Source organism: Vipera berus (assembly GCF_964194415.1).
Source record: "Vipera berus genome assembly, chromosome: 5".
Lineage (NCBI taxonomy): Eukaryota > Metazoa > Chordata > Lepidosauria > Squamata > Viperidae > Vipera > Vipera berus.
In genome coordinates, this window is record NC_138207.1 from 97,607,258 (window position 1) to 97,634,505 (window position 27,248).

General features: G+C 43.2%; 2 protein-coding genes across 5 annotated transcripts in view; one reads left to right on the forward strand and one right to left on the reverse strand.

The window, feature by feature from the left end:
- GLUD1 (glutamate dehydrogenase 1) overlaps window positions 1-21,820 on the reverse strand; it is a 34,815-nt gene extending 12,995 nt beyond the window's left edge. The window contains exons 1-5 of the mRNA XM_081329743.1: window positions 21,337-21,820; window positions 10,681-10,761; window positions 9,644-9,699; window positions 7,167-7,230; window positions 4,836-4,930 (exon numbers count right to left, since the gene is read on the reverse strand). Coding sequence (XP_081185869.1) covers window positions 4,836-4,930; window positions 7,167-7,230; window positions 9,644-9,699; window positions 10,681-10,761; window positions 21,337-21,763 — 723 coding nt within the window. The 5' untranslated portion in view covers window positions 21,764-21,820. The remainder of the gene's footprint in view (window positions 1-4,835; window positions 4,931-7,166; window positions 7,231-9,643; window positions 9,700-10,680; window positions 10,762-21,336) is intronic.
- Window positions 21,821-21,902: 82 nt separating this feature from the next.
- Window positions 21,903-27,248, forward strand: part of SHLD2 (shieldin complex subunit 2) — a 47,606-nt gene continuing 42,260 nt past the window's right edge. For all 4 annotated transcript variants that reach the window (XR_014026710.1, XR_014026711.1, XM_081329732.1 and 1 more), the window contains exon 1: window positions 21,903-22,037. The gene's annotated coding sequence lies outside the window, so the exon portion shown is untranslated. The remainder of the gene's footprint in view (window positions 22,038-27,248) is intronic.

Consider the following 27,248-nt stretch of genomic DNA (forward strand, 5'->3'; position numbering starts at 1 on the left):
CTTTTAGGACAAAGCTGAAAGATGGAAACGTCCTCCGGGTTTTGCTGGCGTGATTCTTCAGAACGGTGGGCACTGCTTCACTTTGCCCTCGCTGGAGCCAGCTTCAAACGTAGCTGGGTTATATTTCTACTTTTTTGCACATGTTGGCATTCTTCAAAGAACAATGCACTGCAAATCGCTAAGAAACCCAAAGCCACGACAAGAAACGAAAAAAAATTGGGGTCTGCGTAACTGTGTATCTCATGATCCAAATTTGCACGCCAAGTCACAAATACCAAACCAAACATTCTGATTTCGGAGTTGTGGGGTTCGCACGTTGAGCGCTCTGCGTTTCTCCATCCTGGCTGCCGCTAACGCAGCAAGATGGAGACAATCCATTTGCAATTTTACCAGTGTTCTCTGAATTTCTGAAAGGGACCGAAATTCAGGAATCTTATCATATAAACATCCAGCTGCAAGCTTCTCTTTTTATTTTTTTTCCCCCTCCTCAGTAACGGATCGCAGCAGGAGCGTTAGAAAGAAAATAGAAACATCTCTGCTCCAGAGCACAAAGGCACAAATTGCTTCTTAATGAGAAACAGTAAAGTTGCTCAAATTCCTTCTCAAGATGGCTTGCGAGAAAGTCCTTGAGAATTGTGCTTAGAAACAACTTTCACGTTTTTTGACAGCTGCCAAAAAGACTTGACGCAGCACGTCACAAATTTAGCTCGTACTTTATTTGCTTTCCTTTTTTTTCCCCCTCTTTGTGGTTCTTCTTTTGTTTACATTTGATGGGAATTCTTTCAAAATACAAATGTTCTTCCCTCTTGGCTTGTCTCGAGGTTTAATATATCTGACTCACCGCTTCCAGTTATTATTTTCTTTGGCCGATGAGTCAAGACTCATACGAAATGAAGCTCTTGCGTTTCATTTGTTAGAAAGTGTATAATGCTGTTGTTGTCATAGTTCCCACATTATGCACCGTAAAACTCTGCGGGCATATTCTGCTCAACCGTGTTCAGCTTTGCAATTTGAAGCTTAGTCAAGAGAGGAGAGATGGCAGGGCCTAACCAATGGGAAAGAGAGGCTGAAATTGTATCTATACACGGTCTAGAAGCCTCTGTGCCCCATTCGGGCTCTGGCATAGTACATCTGGATGGTAAACATTGCATCTACAATTCATCAGTTTCTGCACCAATCTTAAGTTTTATTTAGGGGCTCAATTCTTCTCCCCTTGTCTAGATAAGGGAGATTATCAAGCACCTTGGAACAGCAACGAAACAACAAAACTGTTCATCTAATCTTAAACTGAAACGCTTTCGGCCAGAATCCCAAAAGTGCTTTTTTTTCAAAAGGCAAAAGTGGATGTTCTTCGTTTTTCAGAATTCAGTCAGGACTGAAGAAGCTTCTCGGATAAGAAGTGAAAAGTCTTCAAAGGAAAAACAAGGACAATCCACCTGCCTTTTGAAAAAGCCCGTGGTCTGGATGACTGAGGATCTCCGTAGACGTTCCATCAGAACATCCTATAAAACGCACATATTTTGGTTAATCAACTCTGGTCTATTTAGCAGCTTTTTGAGCTTCCCAAAAATCTTTGATGAAGCCAATCACAAGGCAGGTGAGATTTGTTTATTTGAGCAAGCATGGCATCGTACGCAGGCGATCCCTACAAAGAAAAGCCACTGGCTTTTAAATTCATGAACTGCACCAGTCAGACGAGCAATAGATCAATTCCTTTAGGCAACGAGCTATCGGTTACGATATAAAATAAGGATTTTCCAGTGAATTCTCTATTGCGTTAGACCTAAGAGCAAGAACATGTCTATTTTTAGCAATTTGCTGGAAACAAGAGAAGAACGCCAGTGAATCAAGGCAGGAAAAACCTCTCTTAATAAATCTGGCCAAAAAAGGGAAAAGTTACTTAGAGCTGCAGCTTTATTGACTAGAATACTAAAGAGCAAAATTATTTTCCCCTTTTCTCTCCTCTCCACAATGTGTGTGTGTGTGTGGGAAAACAAAGGTCTGAAGAATTTACATGCGGAGCATCTGTCACTTGGTTGAATAGTCTTGCAATCCGGAGTGATTTTTTTTTTTTGGCCAAACTTTTTAAGCAGTATCCATCTCAAATAAAATGTGAGAGAAGTCCATGGAGAGTCAGTCAAGAGGCTGTTCAGAAAACTTGTTTCCATGGTCGCCCTGAATAAGCAAAATGTTAACTCAGATGAACCGAAGTGGAATAATTCAAATGCTTGCTCATGCATGAATAATTAAATTTTTTTTTTTGAAAGGAAGGACATTCTTTTTGTGGCCCAGAAAAAACCCGAGTCTCCAATTTTTCTCCCCTGCTTTCTAATTGAGGACGATTAGGTACAAAACTGAATTCAAAAGAAAAGCTCTCTGGCACCGACCGCATTTCCCAAAAGATTATTTTCCCTAGTCGATTGATGCAGCTGTCAAAATCAGAGAGCAGAGCTTTCAATTATTATTAAATATTGTCGATTGTTTTTTTTTTAGAATCGGGCCTGGTCTTGTTTTAGGGCTATTACGGCATGGATGCAATTCATGTTGAGAGATGAACTGTTCCCATAGTTTTATGCCAGTTTGTTAACACTTAACAGTGCGCACCAACAATGCATAAACAACCGCCTCAAAATGTTGAACGCCAGTTACGTTGCAATGAACTAAATACAGATTACTAGCACAGGTTACTGCGGGCAGAACTAGACTGGTTTTAATCGAAGTCTTAACATTATTTAACCTCGAGTGGCAACAAAGGCCAAAGCTTGGGCCATCGAACTTTGCCAACGTGCCAAGATCTCCTCCTCCTCCATGTGCATCTTGATTCATTTATGGCTCCGATACACAGAGAACTAGCAGGCAAAGGAAGAGAAGCCAGCGGGGCCTTTGAATGTGACTCGATAGATTGTATGAACTCTATGAGGTAGAGGTTAACCTCTATGTGGTTGAGGAGCACTGTGGTGTAGGGAGAAAAAGGATGTGAAAAAGAAAAGAGGTTTGTCCTACGTGATGGCTGCTCATAAAACAAAATAATAGATCTTAACTGATCTGCAAGCTTCCAGGAGCAGATCAGAATCAAAATCGAGCTGGACGGGACCTTGGAGGTCTTCCAGCGCTCTGCTCCGGCAGGAGATCCTAACACCATTTCAGACAAGTGGCTGTCCAGTCTCTTCTTAAAAACTTTCGGTGGTGAAGCAACCACATCTGGAGGCAAGCTGTTCCACTGGTTAATTGTCCTCACTGTTAGGAAGATTCTCCTTAATTCCAGGTTGCTTCTCTCCTTATTTTCCATCCCTTGTTTCTTGTCCTGCCTTCTGGTGCTTTGGAAAACAAATTAACCCCCTCTTCTTTGCGCCAGCCTCTCAAACACTGGAATACGGCTATCACGTCACCCCTATTTCTTCTTTTCTTTAGACTACCCAAAACCCAATTCCTGCAACCGTTCTTCGTTTTCATCTCCGGGCCCTTGAATCATCTTAGTTGCTCTTCTCTGCACTTTCCCCCCCAAAAAAAAGTCTCAGCATCTTTTTTGTAATGTGTGGCAGAGAAGCTCTCCTATCCCATGTTAGGTGACTCCCACTCAAATCACCTAGCACATCGCTAGAGGGGGACAACAGAGGCACAGATACCACCACCTGTCACGTTGGAGGAAAAGCTTTGCGTGGAATTGAGAATTAAAACTAGCTGGACTCATCATTCTGCAGACAGAAACTTAAAGCTGAAGGACAACCCCTACATTGCAATTCTATTTGGGGAATTTGATTTATGAAAGAGTTCATCCTGGTTCCTGATGATGTTACCTAGTTTGGGTACTGAGACGTCCGCAGGAAAACAACCAAGTTCGGAGAGCACCAAGGACCCTTCGTGTTTCAAGCAGGAAAGCGTTTCAGAGATATACGTTTTTCCAATTAAAACTATTGGAGGACAGACTCTTATTCAACAGTGATGCTTGCAGACCTATAGATCTTATGTTGGCCTTACGCTGTTTTTCCAAAGAACTGCAAATCTGCTCCAGGTCTATGTTAGGTGTCATGGTTCCGATAAATGAGACAGTTCAAACAAAATGCAAGTATTGTTTATCTAGGTAAAGGTAAAGGTTCCCCCGCACATGTGTGCTAGTTGTTTCCAACTCTAGGGACCGGTGCTCATCTCCGTTTCAAAGCTGAAGAGCCAGCGCTTGTCCAAGGACATCTCCGTGGTCATGTGGCCAGCATGACTAGAAGCCAAAGGCGCACGGAACGCTGTTACGTTCCCACCATAGTGGTCCCTATTTTTCTACTTGCATTTTTACGTGCTTTCGAACGGCTAGGTTGGCAGAAGCTGGGACGAGTAACAGGCACTGTTACATGGCACTCGGGATTCGACCCGCCAAACTGCCGACCTTCTGATCGACAAGCTCAGCGTCCCAACCCACTGAGCCACCGTGTCCCTCTATTGTTTATCTAAAAAGTCTTAATAATGAAACGAAACATCGGCACTCGTGGAGGGATGCCAGAATCTGAAATCTCCTTCCCCCCAAACCCATCGTAACACACACACAATCCCCGCCCTTATCTACATGTCATAAATCACATTATCCAATTAGTTTTACATTATGAGGTTTCCCTTCCCATTCTGTACGCGGGCTTTTCTAATCTTCTCAAAATAGCCGTTAGAAAATTCCCTCCCTTCAAGATTCAAAGCGAAGCAGTTTAAACAAAAGACTGTCTCTTATATTGTCAGTGCAAAAAAAACATGTCAGTGTTTGCAGCACTGACATCAGGTTGCACGCAACTTGAAGAACATGTCGTAAGGCCACTGTGCCATAAGCGAAGCTTGCGCTTCGGTTCAGAACTTACATAGTGTCCTATGGTATTAGCGTAGGTGTCTGCAATCCACGACATCTCCCGCTCACCGGTGCTCATGTCAGGCGCGGGCACATCCACACCAGGCCCTGTTTGGCACAATCAGGAACAAAGAGGGGAACGCACCATTAAACACAGACCATTCCGTGCATGGAAACCAGAAGACTCAGCTGTGGTATTGCTTATGGTTAGGTTAAGGTTACGCTGCAAAGCCATGAATACAAGTAACATTGTCCTTATTAATGGATGCAACGATTGTGGTCTAAATGGAGGGAAACGTCCCCATTCAATTAGAAGACAAAAAGTAGAAGACTATCCCTACTTCTAGAAAAAAAGTAATCTGTACCTTAAAGTTTTGTTGTTGTTTTTTAAAGATAATGGGAAGGTGGAGCAGTGGGCTAATGCCTCCTTAAGTAACACCAGCTGCCTGCAATTAGTGCAGGTTCGCATCCCACCAGGCTCAAGGTTGACTCAGCCTTCCATCCTTCCGAGGTGGGTAAAATGAGGACCCAGATTGTTGGGGGCAATTAAGCTGACTTTGTAATAATGCCGCTTGGGGGTGTGTGTGAAAGCCCTAATAAGCAGGCATATACATAGAATGAAGGCTACTGCTAAGCTTGTAAGCTGCCCTGAGTCTTCGGAGAAGGGCGGGATATAAATGGAATTAAAATAAATAAAAATAAAAAATAAAATAAAATACTGACTTGTACCCCAAGCTACCAAAGGATGCTTATAAATTGAACGTTTTTCTTCTTTCTCAAGCCGTTTGTTCTGCTCTATCGCATCTTGTCAAGGAATGGCCCCTGGCTTCCAGAAAGGGCTCAGGGTCCACGGAATAGTTGCGGGTGGAAAGAGAAAGAAGGGAAGGGAAATTTGTTCCTATGATTTGGATGCTGGAGAGATTATTAAAGAGCGAACGGCATGCTTACAGCAAAAAAAGAGAACAGGATAAAATCAGGCACTTCTCCAACCCAGCCCAGAGCTCGGTTATGAAGTGAACAAATTAGACAAATTGCTCTTTTGATTTGACAGCTTAATGAGCCAAGCAAAGAGCTGATTTCTTTAATATGATTCTGTAGGTATGCTTGATGTGGAGTGCTGAGGATAGAGGTGTGACAATTCATCAACCTGGAAGAATTCTGTTCCCAGATGAATGAATTTTCCAACATCCCTGGAGCCAAATGCACCGAGCATGCAAGCCAAGGCTTTTGCTGTAACCTGATTAATTAAAACAAGGAAACAAAAACACTCTTGTCTTTCAGTGCCACATATGCAGTACTGCGTTCAAGTTACCAGTGCTCTTCTTAGAAAATTAGCAACTACATGGTCTCCTTTAATCCACACAAGAATGAAGAGAGACCTATCTGATGATATAAAAGCCCTGATATGCAAACCTGGCTGGCAAAAGAAGAAAGCTAGAATTAGGTTGAAAAATTTTCTAATTTTATTAGAAAAACTGTTTTATTAGAGAGGATCCTAAACTGTCAGTTAGTGGGCTAAAGGGAGATTCTGAAATAAAAGGAAATTTGAGTACTAGATTTAAAATAGTCAGAAAGTAGCAAAAAAACCCACAGGGGATTAATTGGTTGAATATTGAAGATTTAGATTAACAAGGGAAATTTAAATTAACTATAAGAAAATAGGCTTGAATGATTGATTAGCCCAGTGTATATAGATGATGCATCTGAACTAATAAGATACTCTATTATTAAGGCGGTGATCTATTAGGATGGGAAGTAGAAAATGTTTATGGAATAGAATAAGAAGATATTTTAAGTTTTAATAGGTGTATTTTAGATATTTAAAATTTCTATGAAATGAGATGCAAGGAAATTTGGGTTACCTGGAAGTTAAATACTATGGATATTAAAGGTTAAATTGGAATACTGTAACTAAAAATCAAAGTTGGTAAAATTTTGTAACAGGACATCGATTGTCTACTGAGATCTATTATGTATAAGCAAAAAGAAAAAAAAGTATTTATTAATGAGATACTGAAATTTTTTACTGCATTTTGATATAATTAGAAATTTATTAGCATAAATATGAAACAGCAAATGTCAACGGAAACCGAGAAGAAATATTTGATGGTGTAACCTGAGATACTCGCTAATGATTGTATTACTGACCTACTGTTTAAGCCAATTACCACATTGCCTTCCAAAATGTTATTCTTAACCCTATAAAATCTAATAAAATCTTTAAAAAAATAAAAGTTACCAGTGCTATTTTGGGGGTGGGGTGGGTAGGTGAAGGCACAGTTGGAGAGTACTGCTGAATGATCCCTCTCGCCCAAATCAATACACATATTCCAGTATTACATACCAATAAAGCCTTTCTTTGCGAGTTCTATGGTAAACCGTCTTGTGATTTTTTCCAGTTCATTGTCCTACAGCAACAAAGGAGAGAGTTAATATCCAGGAGGGGGGCAAGCAAGCAATGCCTAAGGTCAACGCTCATGATTTTAACAAAGGGTTAGCCAATAGTTCCTAGGCCAGGGGTAGGCAACCTTGGCTCTTTTATGACTCGTGGACTTCAACTCCCAGAATTCCTGAGCCAGCTTGGCTCAGCTTGGAAACCTCTCCCTTTCCCCTCAGCATGGCTGGCTTAGGAATTCTGGGAGTTGAAGTCCACGAGTCATGAAGGGGCCTAGGCCAGGGGTAGGCAACCTTGGCTCTTTTATGACTCGTGGACTTCAACTCCCAGAATTCCTGAGCCAGCTTGGCTCAGCTTGGAAACCTCTCCCTTTCCCCTCAGCATGGCTCGCTCAGGAATTCTGGGAGTTGAAGTCCACGTGTCATGAAGGGGCCTAGGCCAGGGGTAGGCAACCTTGGCTCTTTTATGACTGGTGGACTTCAACTCCCAGAATTCCTGAGTCAGCGTGGGGGAACTAAGGCCCCTTCATGACTCCTGGACTTCAACTCCCAGAATTCCCGAGCCAGCATGGCTCAGCTTGGAAACCTCCCCCTTTCCCCTCAGCATGGCTGGCTCAGGAATTCTGGGAGTTGAAGTCCACAAGTCACAAAAGAGCCAAGGTTGCCTACCCCTGCCGTAGGCTATCTGTTAATCCAGGCCTAGCCACCCTGCAATAAGAAGTGAGGTACCAGCCCAACCCATTGTTTTGGACTTGATGTGCACTTGGAAAGTAACTGCTGCTATTGATCCTTCCCGACCTCTGAACTCAAAAATGCCAGCATGAGGGAAGGGAGCTTATTCTACAACGGGACAGCTGTGAGGTCAGGGAAAAATTACTCTGCCTCTTGGGAGGCAGAAGGGATTGCAGGAAAATGTGTTTATTGCGCTGCAAAATTTCCTCCCTCTTCCAAGTAAAGAAAGAAACGTTTTATATTTAAACTGGTGCTACAGAGTTTAATAGGAGCCGTGGTGGCGCAGTGGTTTAAATGCAGTACTGCAGGCTCACTCTGCCCACTGCCAGGAGTTTGATTCTCACTTGGCTCAAGGCTGACACAGCCATTCATCCTTCTGAGGTCAGTAAAATGAGGACCCAGATTGTTGGGGGCGACGTGCTGGCTCTGTAAACCCCTTACGAGAGAGGGTTGTAAAGCACGGTGAAGCGGTTTATAAGTCTGCTATTGCTAATCGGTCACTGCGGTCAAATTAAGCATTTTTAATGCTTCCAGGACAGGAAGGCCTGGAGGAACGTTGTCCATAGGGTCGCGATGGGTCGGACACGACTTCGCAGCTAACAACAACAACAAATGCTGTTTTTAAGATTTGTGACCTTGCTCTAGATCTCCACGGTCTCATTGTTAACGACTTTTAATGACGCCAACTGTCACTTTAGGATTGCTAGAAACACACCATAAATAAAACGAAGCATTACAATATTCTAATGCAATGATTCTGAACCACCCATTTTATCTTGAAGCCTTCCGATTGGAATAAATCCTTTTTATTTCATTCCTCTCGTCCTAAGTGTTTGTCACTGCACAGCACATACCTCCAAAACATAGGTAGGCTTGCGAAGCGGTTTCTAGTTTACATTCTAACCTGTGTAGAATGAGAGCGTGCGAGGCAAACTGCTCTTTTATTGGCATATTGGCCAAAACATGCAACATTGGATCAATATTGCATGCTTCCTTATATACAGGTAACTCTTGACTTACAACAGTTCATTTAAGTGACTGTCCGAAGTTACAACGGCTCTCAAAAAGAATGACTTGTGGTCATTCTTCACACTTATGACCGTTGCAACATTCCCCGTGATCAAAATCCAGCTTTTTGGCAACCGACTCATATTTGTGACGGTTGCGGCATCCCGGGGCCATTTGATCCCTTTGTGCGGCCTTCTGACAAGCGAAGTAAAATGAAGAAGCCAGATTCGCTTAACAACACCGTGTGACTGACTTAACAACTGCAGTGATTCACTAAACAACCGTGGCAAATAAAAGTCGTAAAATGGGGCGAAACTCGCTTAACAAATGTGTCCCTTAGCAGCAGAAATTTGGGGGGTCAATTAAGGTTGTAGGTCAAGGACTACCTGTAGGGACATGGGCACAATTTGGCCGCTAACCAAGTCATTCTTTTTGTTTCAGAAAAAGGGTGACAGCCTCAATTGACCAAAATAAGGGCAGGCAGCACTCGTAGGCTGAACTGGCAACTTTTCCTGTGATTCAAATGTTTATTGCTAGGTATGTATGTATGCAATTAATCTCTCCACACCAAGAAAATACAGAATTCATTGCATTATCCTAACTGGTCTACGTCAGGAAAACAGCGCTTGAGATATCTAAGCCTAAACATGCCGATTAAAAGCATATTTTTCTGGAATTTGAACTTACTGTATATAGCCTAGGATTGATCTTAACACCAGCCTTTGCACCACCAAATGGCACATCTGAAAACAAATGTTCACGCTTAAGTTAAAAAAAACAAAACAAAGGACAAGAATGTAAAGATGGTAAAGATTTAACTTATCACTAGCTCGGGTGCCTGTCTGCTCTTTTCCACTTCAGGAATTAGTCACAGAGATATCAACAGAAAATGGGGGGGGAATGAAAAAAACAACCACCACCACAACCCACAGACAATGATTTGTTTTAAAATAATTCAGCATGCTCTTCAACATAATGAAGAGATTCACAACTGATTTTTTTTACAAGAATTGTTTACATATGAAAAAGAGCATATTTCTTTTTATATATTGCAACTTTTAATTAGGTCTGCAAACCTCTACAAAGGTTTGATGGTAGTCGAGGGACTTTTTCGGATTCAGGCCTTTTTAAGACCAGTGGCACCGCTCTGCTCGGAGATATGCTGACTATTTCTTGTTTCACTAAGTTGGATCAGCCAGGACAGGAGTTTTAAAAAGCTAGCGTTAACCTCATATTTAATCAACTTTTTCTCCGTTTCATAAACGGAAAAAAAGGAGCTGCACACGCTGAGCCTGAATGAAGACTGGAAATGTTATTTCTGAGAAGATGCTCTAAAAAGTGGCAGAGCAGACAGCTCTACTCCAGCGATATCCTCAGTGGCGGGATTCAAATAGGTGAACAACCGGTTCTCTGTGTGTAGATGACGCTTGCGGAAGTCCATTCCGGGCCTGGGCAACAAAAAATTAGCTACCGGTTCTGCCGAAGTGATGCGAACCGGCTGAATCCCACCCACTGGATATCCTTCATTTTCAGGCACGCCAAGGAAACAGAAAAATTAAAAACTCCGAGGAAAGCATAGACCTTGCAAGTGCAGCCCACCCACCCAAAATTACTAGCTCTTATATGGGAATAATCCTACACAGCTCATAAAACATCTGACAAAATTAAAGGCCCTGGCTTTAGAGGGACGTGTGGGTCCCAGGCGTTCATTTAGAATTACTTACCAACTACTGCACACTTGTATGTCATAAGAGAAGCTAAAGCTTTTACTTCATCCACACTCACTTCCGTGCTGTAACGAATACCTGTTTAAAAAGAAAAAAATGAATGTTAATGGCCGAGACATTGTGTCACCTGCTAGTAAGAAACAAGCCGCGAGCACTAAAATAGTCTTGGGAGGGATAGTAAGGGCTATAGGCCACATGATCAGGAAGATTTTAACGTGTTTGAGCAACATGGTGGAACTAAGGTAACATACGACATACGACCGACAATCTTTGCTGGCCTGGCGAGTTTCTAGTTGTTTTGGAACTGTTGGTGAGACCGTTAAAAGTCGTTGGCGCTGTTTGAATTTGTTCGACCAGCAGCAAGATCTGACTGCTTGCCCAGTGATGGATTCTACTGCAAATCAGGGCTGTTTCCAGAGGAGGCAGAGGAGGAGAGGACCTGGAGCTTATGGAGTGAATGAACTGGATGAGGCTGTCGGCAGGCCCAGAGGAAGACAGAGAGGCTTTTGGAGGAGTTGGTGGCGGCGGCAGCAGCGTGCTCCAGGGGCGAAAAGAAGCAAGGCCTCTTTAAGGAAAGGGTGGAAGAGTCAGCATCAGAAAAAGGAAAGAAGGCGAGGTTGTCAGAATACAAGCTAACTTGAGGGCTAATCCACATGGAGCCCCATTTCCATCTGTCCTGTTTGCCATCGTTCACTCCCTAGAGACTAAAATGGACAATGTGAAATTTGAGCGGGCCCCAAACAAGGAGTATATATCGGAGGTGGTGACCCTTTGAGAGCTGTATGCAACGAAATTTCATTTTGATGTATGCCGATTGGTGTACATTCAAAGTGACAATAAAGTTATCATCATCATCATCATAAAAGGAAGACAACTATTAAAAAAGCCATTTATTGGGGGAGGCAAAAGACAATGCAATCTATTTTGCCCAATCTTTTGGCGATCGAAAAAAGCAACGCCGTTCCATCAGCTCTCGTCGTCGTTCCGCCACACAAAGCCACAAATGTGAGTCGTTTTGTTCCAAGGGTTGAATGTAATCATCTTCACATCTGGTTTTAAGCAGGAATCCAACCCAACAGCAGGCTCTCGTCCCAACTTCATTGCCATGATTCTGTAAATACTTTTTATTAACCTAATATTATTCACCAGGGCTCATTTTGAAACACTGTATGTGCCGCTTTGGGTCTGGAAAAGCCAACTGTGAGAAAGCCAACGCTAACAAGACAGCTATTATGCCACATTCAAAGTAGCAGGCAGAAGATTGACCGAATAATATACACAACGGAATTTAAGGAGGCTATCAACTGAATGAAGACATCAAAAAGATCAATTTCAATGAAAAAAAAGCTGTCAAATGAAATATAAACAAAGCTTCAGAACCCGAACCCGAATAGAGAAGAATAAAATAAGGAAACAACCGAACTAGAAATAAGGAGAAATTTCCTGGTGATGAGAAGGGTCAATCAGTGGAATAGCTTGCCTCCAGAAGTTGGTGTGGAGATTTATAAGATGAGATTGGACAGCCATTTGTTTGGAATGGTATAGGGCAGGGGGGTAGACAACCTTGGCTCTTTTACGACTCGTGGACTTCAACTCCCAGAATTCCTGAGCCAGCCACGCTGAGAGGAAAGGGAGAGGTTTCCAAGCTGAGCCACGCTGGCTGATGAATTCTGGGAGTTGAAGTCCACGAGTCATAAAAGAGCCAAGGTTGCCTCCCCCTGGCCTAGGCCTAAGCCGCTTTATGACTGGTGGACTTCAACTCCCAGAATTCCTGAGCCACCATGGCTCAGCTTGGAAACCTCTCCCTTTCCCCTCAGCATGGCAGGCTCAGGAATTCTGGGAGTTGAAGTCCACGAGTCACAAAAGAGCCAAGGTTGCCTACCCCTGGCCTAGGCCTAGGCCGCTTTATGACTGGTGGACTTCAACTCCCAGAATTCCTGAGCCAGCATGGCTCAGCTTGGAAACCTCTCCCTTTCCCCTCAGCATGGCAGGCTCAGGAATTCTGGGAGTTGAAGTCCACCAGTCATAAAAGAGTCAAGGTGGCCTACCCCTGGTATAGGGTCTCCTGCTTGAGCTAGACTTAGGAGGCCTCCAACGTCCCTTTGAACTCTTGTTATTCTATATTCGTAAATGGTATTAGTGCTTGTTCAGCAAGACCTACAACTCCGCATGACTCATAATCAGTCGTGGCTCCTACTGACTGATTTAAAACACATGCCAAGTGAAAAAGTCCACAATAGCTTGGATTCAGCTGCTAAAATATGAAAAGGCAAAGTTTTCCCCCCCCCCCGTCCGGTCACGTCCGCCTCGAGGGGATGGTGTTCATCTCCGTTACTTAGCCAAAGGAGCCAGCGTCGTCCGAAGACATTTCCGTGGTTATGTGGCCAGCATGATTCTACACTGAGCACATTGGAACCCATCACCTTCCCGCCAAAGCGATGCCTATTGATCTACTCGCATTTTGCATGTTTTGAACTGCTGGGTGGGCAGGAGCTGGGGCAAGTAATAGGAGCTCACCACCATCGTGTGGTGCTCGGGTCTCAAACGCAGGCTGTCAACCTCAGCATCTTTAACCACTGAGCCACTGTGCCCCCTTTTGCTAAACTACAAAACGGCACGCTAATACGGACGTTGGATTTCTCTGGCATAAGCCAACTACCGACTCTTATTCTGTGAAATCTAGTCAATAGAGTATTTACTTTTGTTGGGGGGGGGGGGAAGAGATAAATTACTTTTTAATGCCTGCAATGTACAACTTTCATTTTGCAAAGTCTGCCGTACAGGAAGGAAGCTGTCACTTCCTCATTTCAGCTGTCTGGAAGCACATTAATGTCTGCCTCCTGCTCTCTTATTTAGTGTTACCTAACCCTCCACAATTAAGGAATGAACAAGTTCACAGTCGCTCTCATTGCGCTCTTATTTTAATAATTAAAAACTTACCAAGCTGGCGTTTGCCACAAGGCATTTAAACATGGCATCGCAAATGCTATCAACCCGCTTAAAAGCAACTCTTGACAACATAATGAAAGTCTCCCATTAACTAAAAAGAAAGAGAAAATGAATGTACTCCATTTGTTAGGAACCAGGAATTATAAAATTTAAGGCTCTTAAGAAATTGTTCCTGAATGTAATGGAGACTTTGATTATGCACGAGAAGAAGAAGAAAAAAAGACATGTTAAGAGAATATATTATCGAAATGGTAGAGCACTTGTATCTAGGAATAAATAGGAACAACTTTGAAAGCAATAAAAACAACTGGGCCTATACTTGTGCCCATGCATCTCTTATTCTGTTTTTAATCTGGAAAACCTGTTTCAGGATCACTCAAGCCGATGTTACCTATTACAATTGCAAAAAGAAACATCTGCAAGTAAACAACCAAGCTTGTAGAGTACAAAGAACTTCACAGTTTAACCCTGAGCTACATTAGTGTTTCATTTCAGAGGCTACGGTATTTATTACAATTGGACTGGTCTCCAGAAGTTGTGGATGCTTCATTATTAGAGGTTTTTAACGGCCATTGGTCTGAAATGGAATAGGGCTTCCCGCTTCAGCGGGGGGGGGGGGGTTGGACTAGAAGACCTCCAAGGTCCCTCCCATCTCTTGTTATTCTGTTCTGTTCTTTTGTGCCTTTTATTTCAAGAGACGGGATAAAACAGCCGTTAGAAAGGCAAGAAAAATCGCACCGAGGTTAGCAGCATCGTGCCCAACCAAGGCTAAGATTCACTTTGTCTAATAAATGCTTAAGAGGCGATACGCTTTTCTGTTATAAAGGCCTCCTACTGCAAAATGACTCATAGCCATGGGTAAAACTTTCCACTGGAACTGGCACAAAAATGTTGTTTGTGGAGGGTTTTCCTTTCCTTCGGCACACCCGAAAAATAAAGTTAACGAAGTAGGACATCGCGGTCTGCAAAGAACAGACTCGACTCCGTTGTACTGAAGCAGCAATGAAAAAAATCACCAAAGAATCCTGCTCAGTTCGTGAGCTTTTAACTTCCTTCTGGAAAAGTCAGACTTGTAGGTAAAACTGTACACGTACGCACAATTTAGCAGCGGCTTACAAACCGCAATAATTCAGCTTGTGAATGGTGATACAAAAACCTGGCAAAGCAAAGATCTTACCTACTGGTGTTAGTAATAGATCCAATTTAGTAATAAAGTAGCTAAACCCCAAGTCCCTTAAATAAAGCTTATATAGGATGGGATATTTTCATATTTTATAGCAAAGAACAGAGCCATCTGCAGGGGATCAGCTATCCCATAAACCCCAGACTTCCTGGAAAATCCTTACTCCTCTGCCAGGAAACACCAACGTGTTTTGCTTTGTTGCCAAATTCCTAGATTTTTTTTTTTTAGATGGGGCAGTTCCTGGAAGATAAGACACCCCAGATCCTTGAGTCAAGTTTGGGATGGACAAAGGGAAATCATGAAACAGAACCAAAACGGAAACCATCATGCATTACGTGGGTTTAGGTTTAACCAAACAGCTTTGGACATTTTAATTTTTTAGCAACAACACAGTAATTGGGAAGCAAGCACACGTCCAGTTGCTTATGCACTACTCAAGAGGAAAAAAAAAGACACTCAACATTAAGAAGCTAATGGGGATTTTAAAAATGAGTGATGTTTGCAAATCGTAGAGATGTCCTAAAACAGGGGTCTTCAAACTTGGCCCTTTTATGACTTGCGGACTTCAACTCCCAGAATTCCTTAGCCAGGCATGCTGGCTGAGGAACTCTGGGAGTTGAAGTCCACAAGTCATAAAAGGGCCAAGTTTGAAGACCCCTGTCCTAAAACAACCATTGTAATCGGGCTTAAGGCTCTGCTAGTTGATCCAAGAGGTAGACAAAGAAAATGTCAACAGGACGATTTATTCCAGACATGTCAAACACAAGGCCCGGGGGCCGGATGCGGCCCGCGAAGTGGTTTCATGTGGCCCGCGAAGCCATCCTGGAAACAGCGAGGGAACGGCCCCCACTGCCTTGGCCCTGGCCCAGAGACCCTCCTTCCGCCAGGGACCCACTCCTACCCAGGCCCCCATAGGCACCCTTGATGCCAACATGCGCACTCTGGCCACGCCCACCCAGTAGGCCACGCCCACCCAGCCCCCTGAGGGCAACCGCAATGCTGATGCGGCCCTCAATGAAATTGAGTTTGACACCCCTGATTTATTCAATAGGAATGCTGCTAAGGGGAACAATGGTTTCCTTTAAGATTGTGCATCTCCGCTAAGAGCCTGGATAAAGCAGAGATTAACGTATGACGCTCCATTACTAGAAGGTCATTCCTGTTTCCTGCACCTTGTTAGGACACTTTTGAGTTCTCTGGACAGCTGTCTATATGATGAATAGGAACAGCTGGAGTTTCTTCTGAAGTGCCACCTCCAAAGCACATGATCATACAGGCAAACCAACACCAGTGTACTGTTTACTGTATTATGATTGATTGTGAATTGTTTGCATGGTTTTCCTTATGAGAGACAGAGAGAGAGAGAGAGAGAGAGAGAGAGAGAGAGAGAGAGAGAGAGAGAGAGAGAGAGAGAGAATCTAAATCCCAATAAAGAAGTCCAAAACCCAGGCACCTTACAAAATTAGGACTAAGAATTTTTAATCTGTGCATGATACTGCTAGTGTTTCTTTCCATTACTGAAAATGTGTTTCTTAAGGTTTTAAGAAATATTTAGGAAGTGAAATTTAACGGCATATTTAAAGATGCTCTTGAAGTCGTAATGTACGGGAGTTTAGATAACCACAGCCGTTTAAAAATGAAATCCACAAATTCAGCTAAGCATAGCAAGATGTATATCTTAACTAGTCCAACTGACTTGGAATACAGATTGAAAATATTTCTCAGGTGATGAATCAGCTCTGGGCAGAGTTTCTAAAACCACGGCAAAAAGATGGAGAAATATTGGGATATTTGGCAAACATATCTACTCTGAAACAGAAAGGAGACACTGACAATTATCCTTTTGCCACTATGACAATATATACAATGCTATGTTGAAAACTTCTTTGAGAACAAGGGTTCTCAATAAAACTTTTTCAATACGACAATGTCTATATTTCATTGTATTTATTACAAAATTTATTTCCACCAGTTTCGTTTCAAATCGACTCTGGCTGGCTTACATCATAAAAACATTAAAATCATCATATAAATATGCCAAATAAAATCACAATACAATACAAACAGAATAAAACCATTGATACATATGAGAATGCAGATTTTACAAAAGGCAAATAGCATTTACTTTTTATCCTATATTTACACTTTTAATACTTGTTCTTGCTTCTTGCTAAACGTAAACATGCCATGCCAGTTTTTATTTACTACGACTGTAATGGTTTAAAGAACAATTATCTGAATTTTCAAAAAAATTAGGGCATAAGTTATTATCAATGGAAATAGATTCCTGCTTCTTGAAGTAATTTACAAGACATTTTTTCCAAAAGTCAGAAAGTATGGTAAGCGAGAATTCTTGACTAGAAATCTCAACTACGTTCAAGGTTTTTCAATACCACAATGCGTACCGCTTCTAAAGACAGGGATGATGTGTGAACCAGCAATTCAAATTAGTTCAATACCCCAATGGGTATCCCCAATGGAATTATTTAAAGGACCGCCATAGAGTCAAGCTTTCAACTTTATTACAGACGATCGATCTTTAAGATACAATATTTTTTCTTTTATATTTAACCTGTCAAGGAATAATTCAGCAATACCCCCAAAAAATATGCCAAAACCCAGAGAGATTGTCATATTAGACATGTTAGAAGGGTCTCACTCCCTTCAAACTCTTGGACTGTGCCAGAAACTGCTAGTGTTTGTTACTTACACATTATGTAAAAAAAGCGACAATGTGTAAGTTGGTGTGAAGTTTTAATGTTACAGAGAAGGAAGACTACCTTATCCTAATTTGCAACAACTAAATACAGAAAAAGGGAGGGTGCTAAGGAAACGAAAAGAAAATTAGAGCAAATCCACAAAAAGCAAGTGGATGTAGAAGATGACCAGGCTGAGTCTGAGGGAGGGGTCAAATGCGTCATCAGTCTCAAGAGTCTCTTCGCGCCCACAAGTGATCTAAGTCCAGCCTACCTTGAATTCCTTTGGCTCTTATCTACCGCCTACTTGCTTTGACAGTTAGTAGTTCAGGTACTTGTGTATAGAGCTTAAGTTTGCAATAAATCTTTACACCCATTTGAATTGCCTGGATCTTTTGGTTTCCCTGCCACTGGACAGTGGGTCACTTGTGTCTTCCAAACATCTCCACCTAGCGCAAAGGCAGCAGCTTTGTTATTGGCAGGCCCATAGGCATGGCATCCATGTTATGAATCTATCTTCCCCAACGTTTCGTAGAAAACATTCACAAGCAAATAATTCAAACACTCTAAACACTTTGGCAGCCTTGAGAGCGGTGTGGGGGAGTAATGGAGTAATGGAGTTCAACACACTAAAATGGAGAATATCTGCTGGGTTCTTGGGAGCCGCTGCTATTTACCAGCACCCGGTAACTCGAAAGAAGCCAATCCAAAATTTACCGGAGCTCCTTCAAGCAAGACTTGGAAATCAATATTAAGTGGATTTTGGTTTCCTACATAGGTTGGGGGAAAAAAATATTATGGCTCTTTAGAGAATGACATTGGGACACAGAACTTTTGTCAACAACTTTGGAGAGGCTGTATTATGTGGCAGAAGTTACTTCAAGATTCAAGAGCACACAAAGAAACCAATCTGGAAACTACAAGGAAATATTGCCTTTGTCTTGGGTGATTCTGAAGTTATCTTCACTCCACGTAGACATCAAAGAACAAACTGTCTCCATCAAAACAATTATTTTATTCGGTATCCTTCAGTAGCCACAATGGAATGTTTAAATCTTGTATCAAAACTAATCTGGACAGGCTGAACTGGGACCACCCATATTTGAAGAGTTCCAAGAGAGAGAGACTCTATTTCCCAGCCACATAAACTTCACATCTGGAACCTTCAACAAAGAGTTTTCAGCATTTCTTTTGTAAAATTCATGATCCAATAAAACATATATTTGGGTATGCTGATATGGAATGGTAGATTCCTGCAAACTCCACAGAAAACTTTTATTTTTCTCATGCAACTCAAGCAAGAATGGACTATGGACTGCAGGAAATTGTCAGAACTTGCAGAAAAAGCTTGTTTATCACACGGGGGGGAACCTAAAGCAGGGAAGAAAAGGGAGGAACACTACTTCCTCCCGAGGACAAGTATGTCTCCATTATATAAAAATGCACCTTTCTAACCTTTGGTGCAGGTTTTCTTATCGAAAGAATCAGGTAACACTCTGGAAAAGATGTTTTGCGAGTCTCACCATGCTGGCCGTTGTGCTTAAGCAATCGTCAACTGCCGGATACACTACATGAATAAGTCAGTGACCACACACACACACACACACACAAAGATAAATGTCCGAGTGAACTTTCCAATTCATTTTAACTGCAACGTTTCACAGCAAATCTAGTGCTTCGGAGACCAAATTAGGAACTGGCACAAACTCTCAGCCACACAAACCCAGTGTGTGACTGTGTCCCTTAACTTTTTCTCAGCGCAAACGTGTAAAGAGCTGTTTCCGGGAAAGAACTGGAGGAAGATAAGATACCTTTGAGCTCTTACGGGAAACCTGGGATGCAGGTGTAACAGACAAGGGGTGGGATGAATCACACAGTATCCAAAGATGTTCTCTGTAGCCTGCAGGGGTGAATGCTGCCAATTCTCAGCTTACTTTTTGCCTCCTTTTAAGGGTGGGGCGATTCAAAACAAAGAGCGCTACTAGTGTGACACCTCTTTTTCTTTGCAAAAATGGCCGGGGGATCCACACAACATCAAAGGCCACACAGTAGTCACACAGTAAACAGCCAAACTACCAAAAGAAGCCAATCTGTTTCAAGTATTAAGGCTTTAATTTCCCCTCTCACCCCCCCCCCCCCCCGAGCATACCCTAGCATGAAGCAAGTAAGGGAAATTGCTATAAGGTTCCTCAATTGCCTGGTTCATTCTTGCAGGGACTTCCATACCTTAGGCTCCTTATCTCCCGTTTTTTCTACTGAAGAGGGGTGCCTAAGTCTTTAAAAAGGTTAACCAGAATAAGCAGGGATGGCAGGAAATGTATCTATGCAACAACCAGGAAACAAAAGACCAGTCTCCACCACTTCCCTCTTGAAAAATCACAAAAACCCCCCCACAAACTTGGAAGTTTTTCTTTATATAGTAAGCAAGCCAGCCAGCCAAGCTGTAAATGCAGATAGGACATGAATCAATCCCACAACCAATTTTCTCATAACTGAATCCCTGCACTATTCTGCAACAGAATTTTTTTTTTTTAAAAAAAAACAGATTATTAGGAGGTCACGCTAAGCAAAGGTTGCAAGGGGTCTGCCACGGATACAGGCTGTTAATTATTTCAGTAGGGCCAACTTTGGAAAGAGATTTTTTTTTTTTGTTTCCATTTCTACTCAGCAGTTAACACTGGTGCAATGCTATCACACCCTCCACACATCTCGGCAGCCCTGAAAAAGGGAGACGGTCAGAGCGGGAAGGTAAATAAAAAGAACAAAGTCTTTGCATTTTTTAAAAATAAAACAGCCCAGTTTTAAAGATTCATTAAGGGTGGGTGGGGGCAGATTCCTAAAGGGGGAAGTAAAGTCACTTCCGGCAGGTCTTTCACACACACACTCACACACAGCAGCAAAATGATAATGGCGAACATTTTATATTTATATCATCTATTGTAATATCCGTATAGGGCTTTTGTGTTTTTAGGGCTATTTGCAACGTTAGCAAAAACCCGCTCCGCCAGAGACTTGTGCAGTTGTTACGCGGGATGAATATTGCATTGAAAGCCCCAAGCAGAACCACAACACACACACACACACACACACACACAAAACACCCCGCTTGTGCATTGTGTCACATACAGAAGGAGCGCCGGGTCCCTTTTCTGGCATGCAACACAAAACGACCAGCCCGAGATCACCAAGAGCCGAAGAAACAGCAGCAGCACCCCAGAGAGAGAGAGAGAGAGAGAGAGAGAAAGAAAGAAAGAAAAAGAGAGAAAGAAAGAAAGAAAGAAGAGAGAGAGAAAGAAGAGAGAAAGAAGAGAGAAAGGAGAAAGAAAGAAAGAAAGAAAGAAAGAAAGAAAGAAAGAAAGAAAGAAAGAAAGAAAGAGAAAGAAAGAAGAGAGAGAAAGAAGAGAGAGAAAGAGAGAAAGAAAGGAGAGAGAGAGAAAGAAAGGAGAGAGAGAGAGAAAGAAAGAAGAGAGAGAGAGAAAGAGAAAGAAAGAGAGAAAGAAAGAAGAGAGAAAGAAAGGAGAGAAAGAAAGAAGAGAGAGAAAGGAGAGAGAGAGAGAGAAAGAAGAGAGAGAGAAAGAAAGAGAGAAATTCCTCGGCACGTCTGAAAAGCCCCCCCCCCGCCCCGTGTTTCAGTTCAGAGCAGCAGCGACACGCGTCTGGGGAGGCCGTGCAATTCAAGGCAGCCCCGGGGGAGGCAGGCAGGCAGGCAGGCAGGCAGGCAAGCGGGCGAAGAGGATCCTCGTGCGGGAGGGGAGGGGCGCCTCGCCTCCCAAGACGCGTGTCGGCGTCGCGGCACGTGTGAAGGCGTCTCCCGGGGGGGCTCACCTCCCTTGCAGGGCGTGCGGTGCTGGCTGTGCTGGGCGCGGTAGCCCTCCACCACCTCCCACTCGCCGTTGTCGCGCTTGATGGGGAAGGAGACGCTGAGCACGTGGTTGCAGGGCTTGATGATGCGCAGGATGCCGCGGACCCGGTGCCGCTTCTCCTCGGCGCTCTCGCGGGTGCGCAGCCCGGACACCAGCTGGTCCTCCACGATGCCGGCGCCGCGGTCGAAGAAGCCCTCCACCATGCGGAAGAAGTTCGGGTCGTCCTCGTCACCCACCGCCTGGCTGTAGCGCCGCCGGGACTGCCCGGGCAGCAGCAGCAGCGACGAAGCCGAGCAGGGCTCCGCCGCCGCGGCGGACGGGCAGGCCGAGGCCGAGGCGGCGGCGGCTGCGCGGGCGGGCGCCAGCAGCTCTCCCAGGCGGCGGTACATGATGGCGGCGACGCTCGGCCCGGCCGCCGCCGCCGCCGCCGCCGCTGCCTTTAAAGGAGCCCGCAGGGGCGGGCGGGAGCGCGCCGCCCCGCCCCGCTGGCTTCTGCGCAGGCGCCCAGCGCGCCGGCGCCACGTCGAGACGCCGGAAGGAACCGCCCGTCGCTCGGCGCGGCTCGCCGTTGGCCCGCCGCCGCCGCTCGCCCCGCCCACCCTCCCCCCTCCCCCCTCCCCGCGGCGATGCTCGGGCCGGCTAAGATGGCGGCGCCGGTGGCGGGTGAGTAGAGCCTGCGAGTCTTCCTCCGCTCGAGGGCTGCGTTTGTGCGTGAGGTCGAGAGAGTTCTGCCTGTGTTTTGTCCTTGCGTGTGTGTGTTTTTAAACTTTTAAATTTTTTAAAACTTCGGGCTACTAATTGTTATTTGATCTTCTTTTCATTCTGTTTTAACTCTTTTTTTTGTCTTTTTTAACTTTGCCCTGTAAACCGCCCTGAGTCCTTCGGGAATAAGGCGGTATATAAAACTAAATAAAATAAATAAATAATAGTTTTACAGCATTTTTAAAAAATATATAAATGTCTGTGTGTGCGTGCGTGTGTATGTGTGTATATGTGTGTATACCTGTGTGGTTGTGTGTGTGTATATATATATATATATATATATATATACATTATATATATATATATATATATATATATATATATATATATATATATATATATATATATATATATATATATATATATATATATATATATATATATGTATATATGTATGTATATATGTATATATGTATATATATATATATATATATATATATGTGTGTGTGTGTGTGTGTGTGTATGTCTATGTGTGTATATGTCCATGTGTGTGAAAGCCCTAACAAGCAGGCATATACATAGAATGAAGGCTACTGCTGAGCTTGTAAGCCGCCCTGAGTCTTCGGAGAAGGGCGGGATATAAATGGAATATATATATATATATATATATGTATATATATATGTATATATATATATATATATATATATATATATATATATATATATATATATATATGTATATGTGTATATATATATATATATATATATACATATATATATATATATGTATATATTCATACATATATATGTGTGTGTATATGTGAGTGTGTGTGTGTATATATATTTAATATATATGTGTATATATAATACAGGGATGCGGTGGCTCAGTGGGTTACGACGCTGAGCTTGTCGATCAGAAGGTCGGCAGTTTGGCGGGTCGAATCCCGAGTGCCGCGTAACAGAGCGAACGCCTGTTACTCGTCCCAGCTTCTGCCAACCTAGCAGTTCGAAAGCACGTAAAAAAATGCAAGTAGAAAAATAGGGACCACTACGGTGGGAAGGTAACAGTGTCCCGTGCGCCTTTGGCGTCTAGTCATGCCGGCCACATGACCACGGAGACGTCCTCGGACAAGCGCTGGCTCTTTGGCTTTGAAACGGAGATGAGCACCGGCCCCTAGCACGCATGTGCGGGGGAACCTTTACCTTATATATAATACATATGTATGTGTGTATAATATATATGTATATGTGTGTTTGTGTGTGTGTATAATATATATGTGTATGTATGTGTGTATATAATATGTATGTGTGTATACACACACACACATACTATAAGCTATAATAGTGGAGATAATTCAGCATGGATTAAATCACTGTCAGTCTATATTGCAAAGGGGCAAATTGACTTGGAACAGTTTACATTCTGCAAGAATACGTTGAATCCCATCAAAGAACAACGTCTGCCTGTCCCAGATCCTTGGGAAGGACTAGTAGTGGATAAAAATGCCAAATCCAGCCTGAACATCTGGCTGACTGTCTAACTGACCATAATCATAAAATTGACATTGACAGACTCCCCATCCGTCAATTGCAAAAACTAGCTTTAATTAGAACAGTTTACATCCTTTCACGCCATCAAATGTTCACGTCTTGGGAAGGACTTGATAGGTGGACAGAATTGCTCGATCCAGTCTAAAAATCTGGCCGACTGGTGTGCTGAACTATGAAGGTAATATTGTCATTGACAAATTTGTCATTAGTCAGTTGCAAAAGTCAGCTTTACACGGAACAGCTTATGACCTGTGATAACACATCAAATAACATCTTATACAGGGAGGAGGTGAAGGCTTTGATGGACTGGTTTTGAATGTTAATAAAACAAAGGAGATCATACTTGATTTTAGAAGGAGCCAGCATAGTCATATTCCACTTTGTATCAAGGCTGCAGCTGTCGAGGTGGTCAACAGTATAAAGTATCAGGGGATGCAGATAGCTAGCAATCTGACTTAGTCTCTTCATACATTATCTTTAGTGAAATGTGCAAACCAGTGTTTGCATTTCTTGCATCGGATGAGGAGAGCATATCTTTCTCCTTTGCTCCTGGCCACTTTTAACAGAGGCTTGACGGAGAGCATTTTAATAAACTGTATCACTATTTGGTTTGGTGGTAGCAGAGCCTCAGATAGAAGGTCCATAGAGAGTGGTAAGGACAGCCGAAAAGATTATAGGAAGCCTGTTTTCCACTATTCAGGACACTGCTTATAAGCACTATGTGCTTAGAGCTCGAAGCATTCTTAGAGACCCCATACGCGATCTGTTTTCTCTTGCTCCCCTCTGGGAGGAGGTTTCAAAGTATTTATAGCAGAACTATTAGATTCTGTAACATCTTCGTTCCTTATGCCATCCATCTTGTAAATTTTCGGGATTCTTTCCCCCCCCCTCCACCATTTATATGTAAACATTAGAACTACAGTTGCAAGAAAAAGTATGTGAACCCTTTGGGATTATGTGGTTTTTTGCATGAATTGGCCATAAAATGCGCTCTAAACGTCATGTAAGTCACAACAATAGAAAAACACAGTCTGCTTAAAATAATACTACACAAACATTAGCTGTTGTCATGTTTTAATTGAACATAAGACGGAAACATTCACAGTGCAGGGTGGAAAAAGTATGTGAACCTTTGGACTTAATAACTGGTTGACCCTCCTTTGGCAGCAATAACCTCAACCAAACGTTTCCTGTAGTTGCAGATCAGACCTGCACAACGATCTGGAGTAATTTTGGACCACTCCTCTGCACAAAACTGTTTCAGTGTAGCAATATTCTTGGGATGTCTGGTGTGAATCACTCTCTTAAGGTCATGCCACAGCATTTCAATCGGGTTGAGGTCAGGACTCTGACTGTCCACGTTTGAAGTTTGCAAAAGAGCACCTGGATGTTCCACAGCACTACTGGCAAAATATACTGTGGACAGATGAAACCAAAATTGAGTTGTTTGGGAAAAACACACAACACTATGTGTGGAGAAAAAATGGCACAGCACACCATCAAAACCTCATCCCCACTGTAAAACATGGTGGAGGGAGCATCATGGTTTGGGGCTGCTTTGCTGCCTCAGGGCCTGGACGGATTGTTGTCATTGATGGGAAAATGAATTCCAGAGTTTATCAGGACATTTTGCAGGAAAACGTATGACCATCTGTCCGCCAACTGAAGCTCCGCAGAGGATGGGTGATGCAACAGGACAATGACCCAAAGCATACAAGCAATTAAACAAAACAATGGCTTCAACAGAACAGAATACGCCTTCTGGAGTGGCCCAGTCAGAGTCCTGACCTCAACCCGATTGAAATGCTGTGGCATGACCTTAAGAGAGTGATTCACACCAGACATCCCAAGAATATTGCTACACTAAAACAGTTTTGTGCAGAGGAGTGGTCCAAAATTACTCCAGATCGTTGTGCAGGTCTGATCTGCAACTACAGGAAACGTTTGAGGTTATTGCTGCCAAAGGAGGGTCAACCAGTTATTAAGTCCAAAGGTTCACAAATTTTTTCCACCCTGCACTGTGAATGTTTCCGTCTTATGTTCAATTAAAACATGACAACAGCTAATGTTTGTGTAGTATTATTTTAAGCAGACTGTGTTTTTCTGTTGTGACTTACATGACGTTTAGAGCACATTTTATGGCCAATTCATGCAAAACTCCACGTAATCCCAAAGGGTTCACATACTTTTTCTTGCAACTGTATAACCCTGACATAAATAGACTTAAGTTGTTTACATTTCATGAAAGCCGTGTTCATTATATGTTGCACGGGAACATATCTTAGCAGAATATTCTTTATTGGCCAAGTGCGATTGAACGCACAAGGAATTTGCCTCTGGTGCACAAGCTCTCAGGATACATACAAGCAACAAAGTGATAAATTATAAGACACAACCGACAACGTGATAGTCGTTAAGATGCGAATAGGAGCAAGTAAATAGGAAAGATGACAATACAGTCCTGCTACACGGTTAAATATCCTTAGGCGTAAACGATGTTTGGCAAAGTGATGGCATGGGAGAAAAATCTTGTCTTTGTGTCTAGTTGTTTTGCCGTGCGGTGCCCTACAGCGGAGTCCCGAGGGGAGAAGTCGAAACAGTTTATGTCCAGGATATGAGAGGTCTGTAGATGTTTTCTCAGCCCTCTATATCTGTAATGGCCTTCGAAATGCTAGAAAGCTGCTACATAGTGAAGTAACAGCTGTACTGATGCAGTTCCCCCCCCCTTCCCAGCATAAGAAAAAAGAGCATAGCTTGCAAAAAACCACAAACGTTGTAACTTGTCGAGTGGCATTTCTAAAGCTGGACCGTTTTGAAAACCCCTTTCAATCTGTTTGCACTGAGGTTTGCTTGCACAGTGCCCAAGGCAGAAAACGGCTTGCATCAGATACCCAAGAGATAAGAAAAGTCTCCATATTTGTCTGTGTCTGTGGACAGTCTGCATCACCAGTCTGTAAATGGGCAGAAACGGGGGGGTGGGGTGGATTTTTTTTCCTCCCCTGAAATGTACCATGCGGTTTTTCTCGGTTTATGCAAATCATTTTGAGGATGGAGTGACAGCTGTTCTGAGATCTTTAAGGATGTTTGCTGACAACGTACTGCATACTATCTTTGTCTCGGTCTGGGACGTCTGCCCTTCCTTCTGTTGAGAGGGCAACTTTTGAAAAGAAAGGGGAACCAGTCCCCCCCCCCACCAGTCCCTGTTGAACCAGTGTTAACCTTCCTGTCCTTTTCCCGTGAGCCGTGATTGGAGTCACACATAAGTAGGAGAATTCCTTAAAAGGTAAAGGTTCCCCCACACGTGCGTGCTAGTCGTTTCCGACTCTAGGGGCCGGTGCTCATCTCCGTTTCAAAGCCGAAAAGCCAGCGCTCTGTGGTCATGTGGCCGGCATGACTAGATGCCAATGGCGCACGGAACGCTGTTACCTTCCCACCGTAGCGGTCCCTATTTTTCTACTTGCATTTTTACGGGCTTTCGAACTGCTAGGTTGGCAGAAGCTGGGACGAGTAACAGGCGCTCACTCTGTTACGCGGCACTCGGGATTCGACCCGCCAAACTGTCGACCTTTTGATCGACAAGCTCAGCGTCCTAACCCACTGAGCCACCGCGTCCCTTTTAGG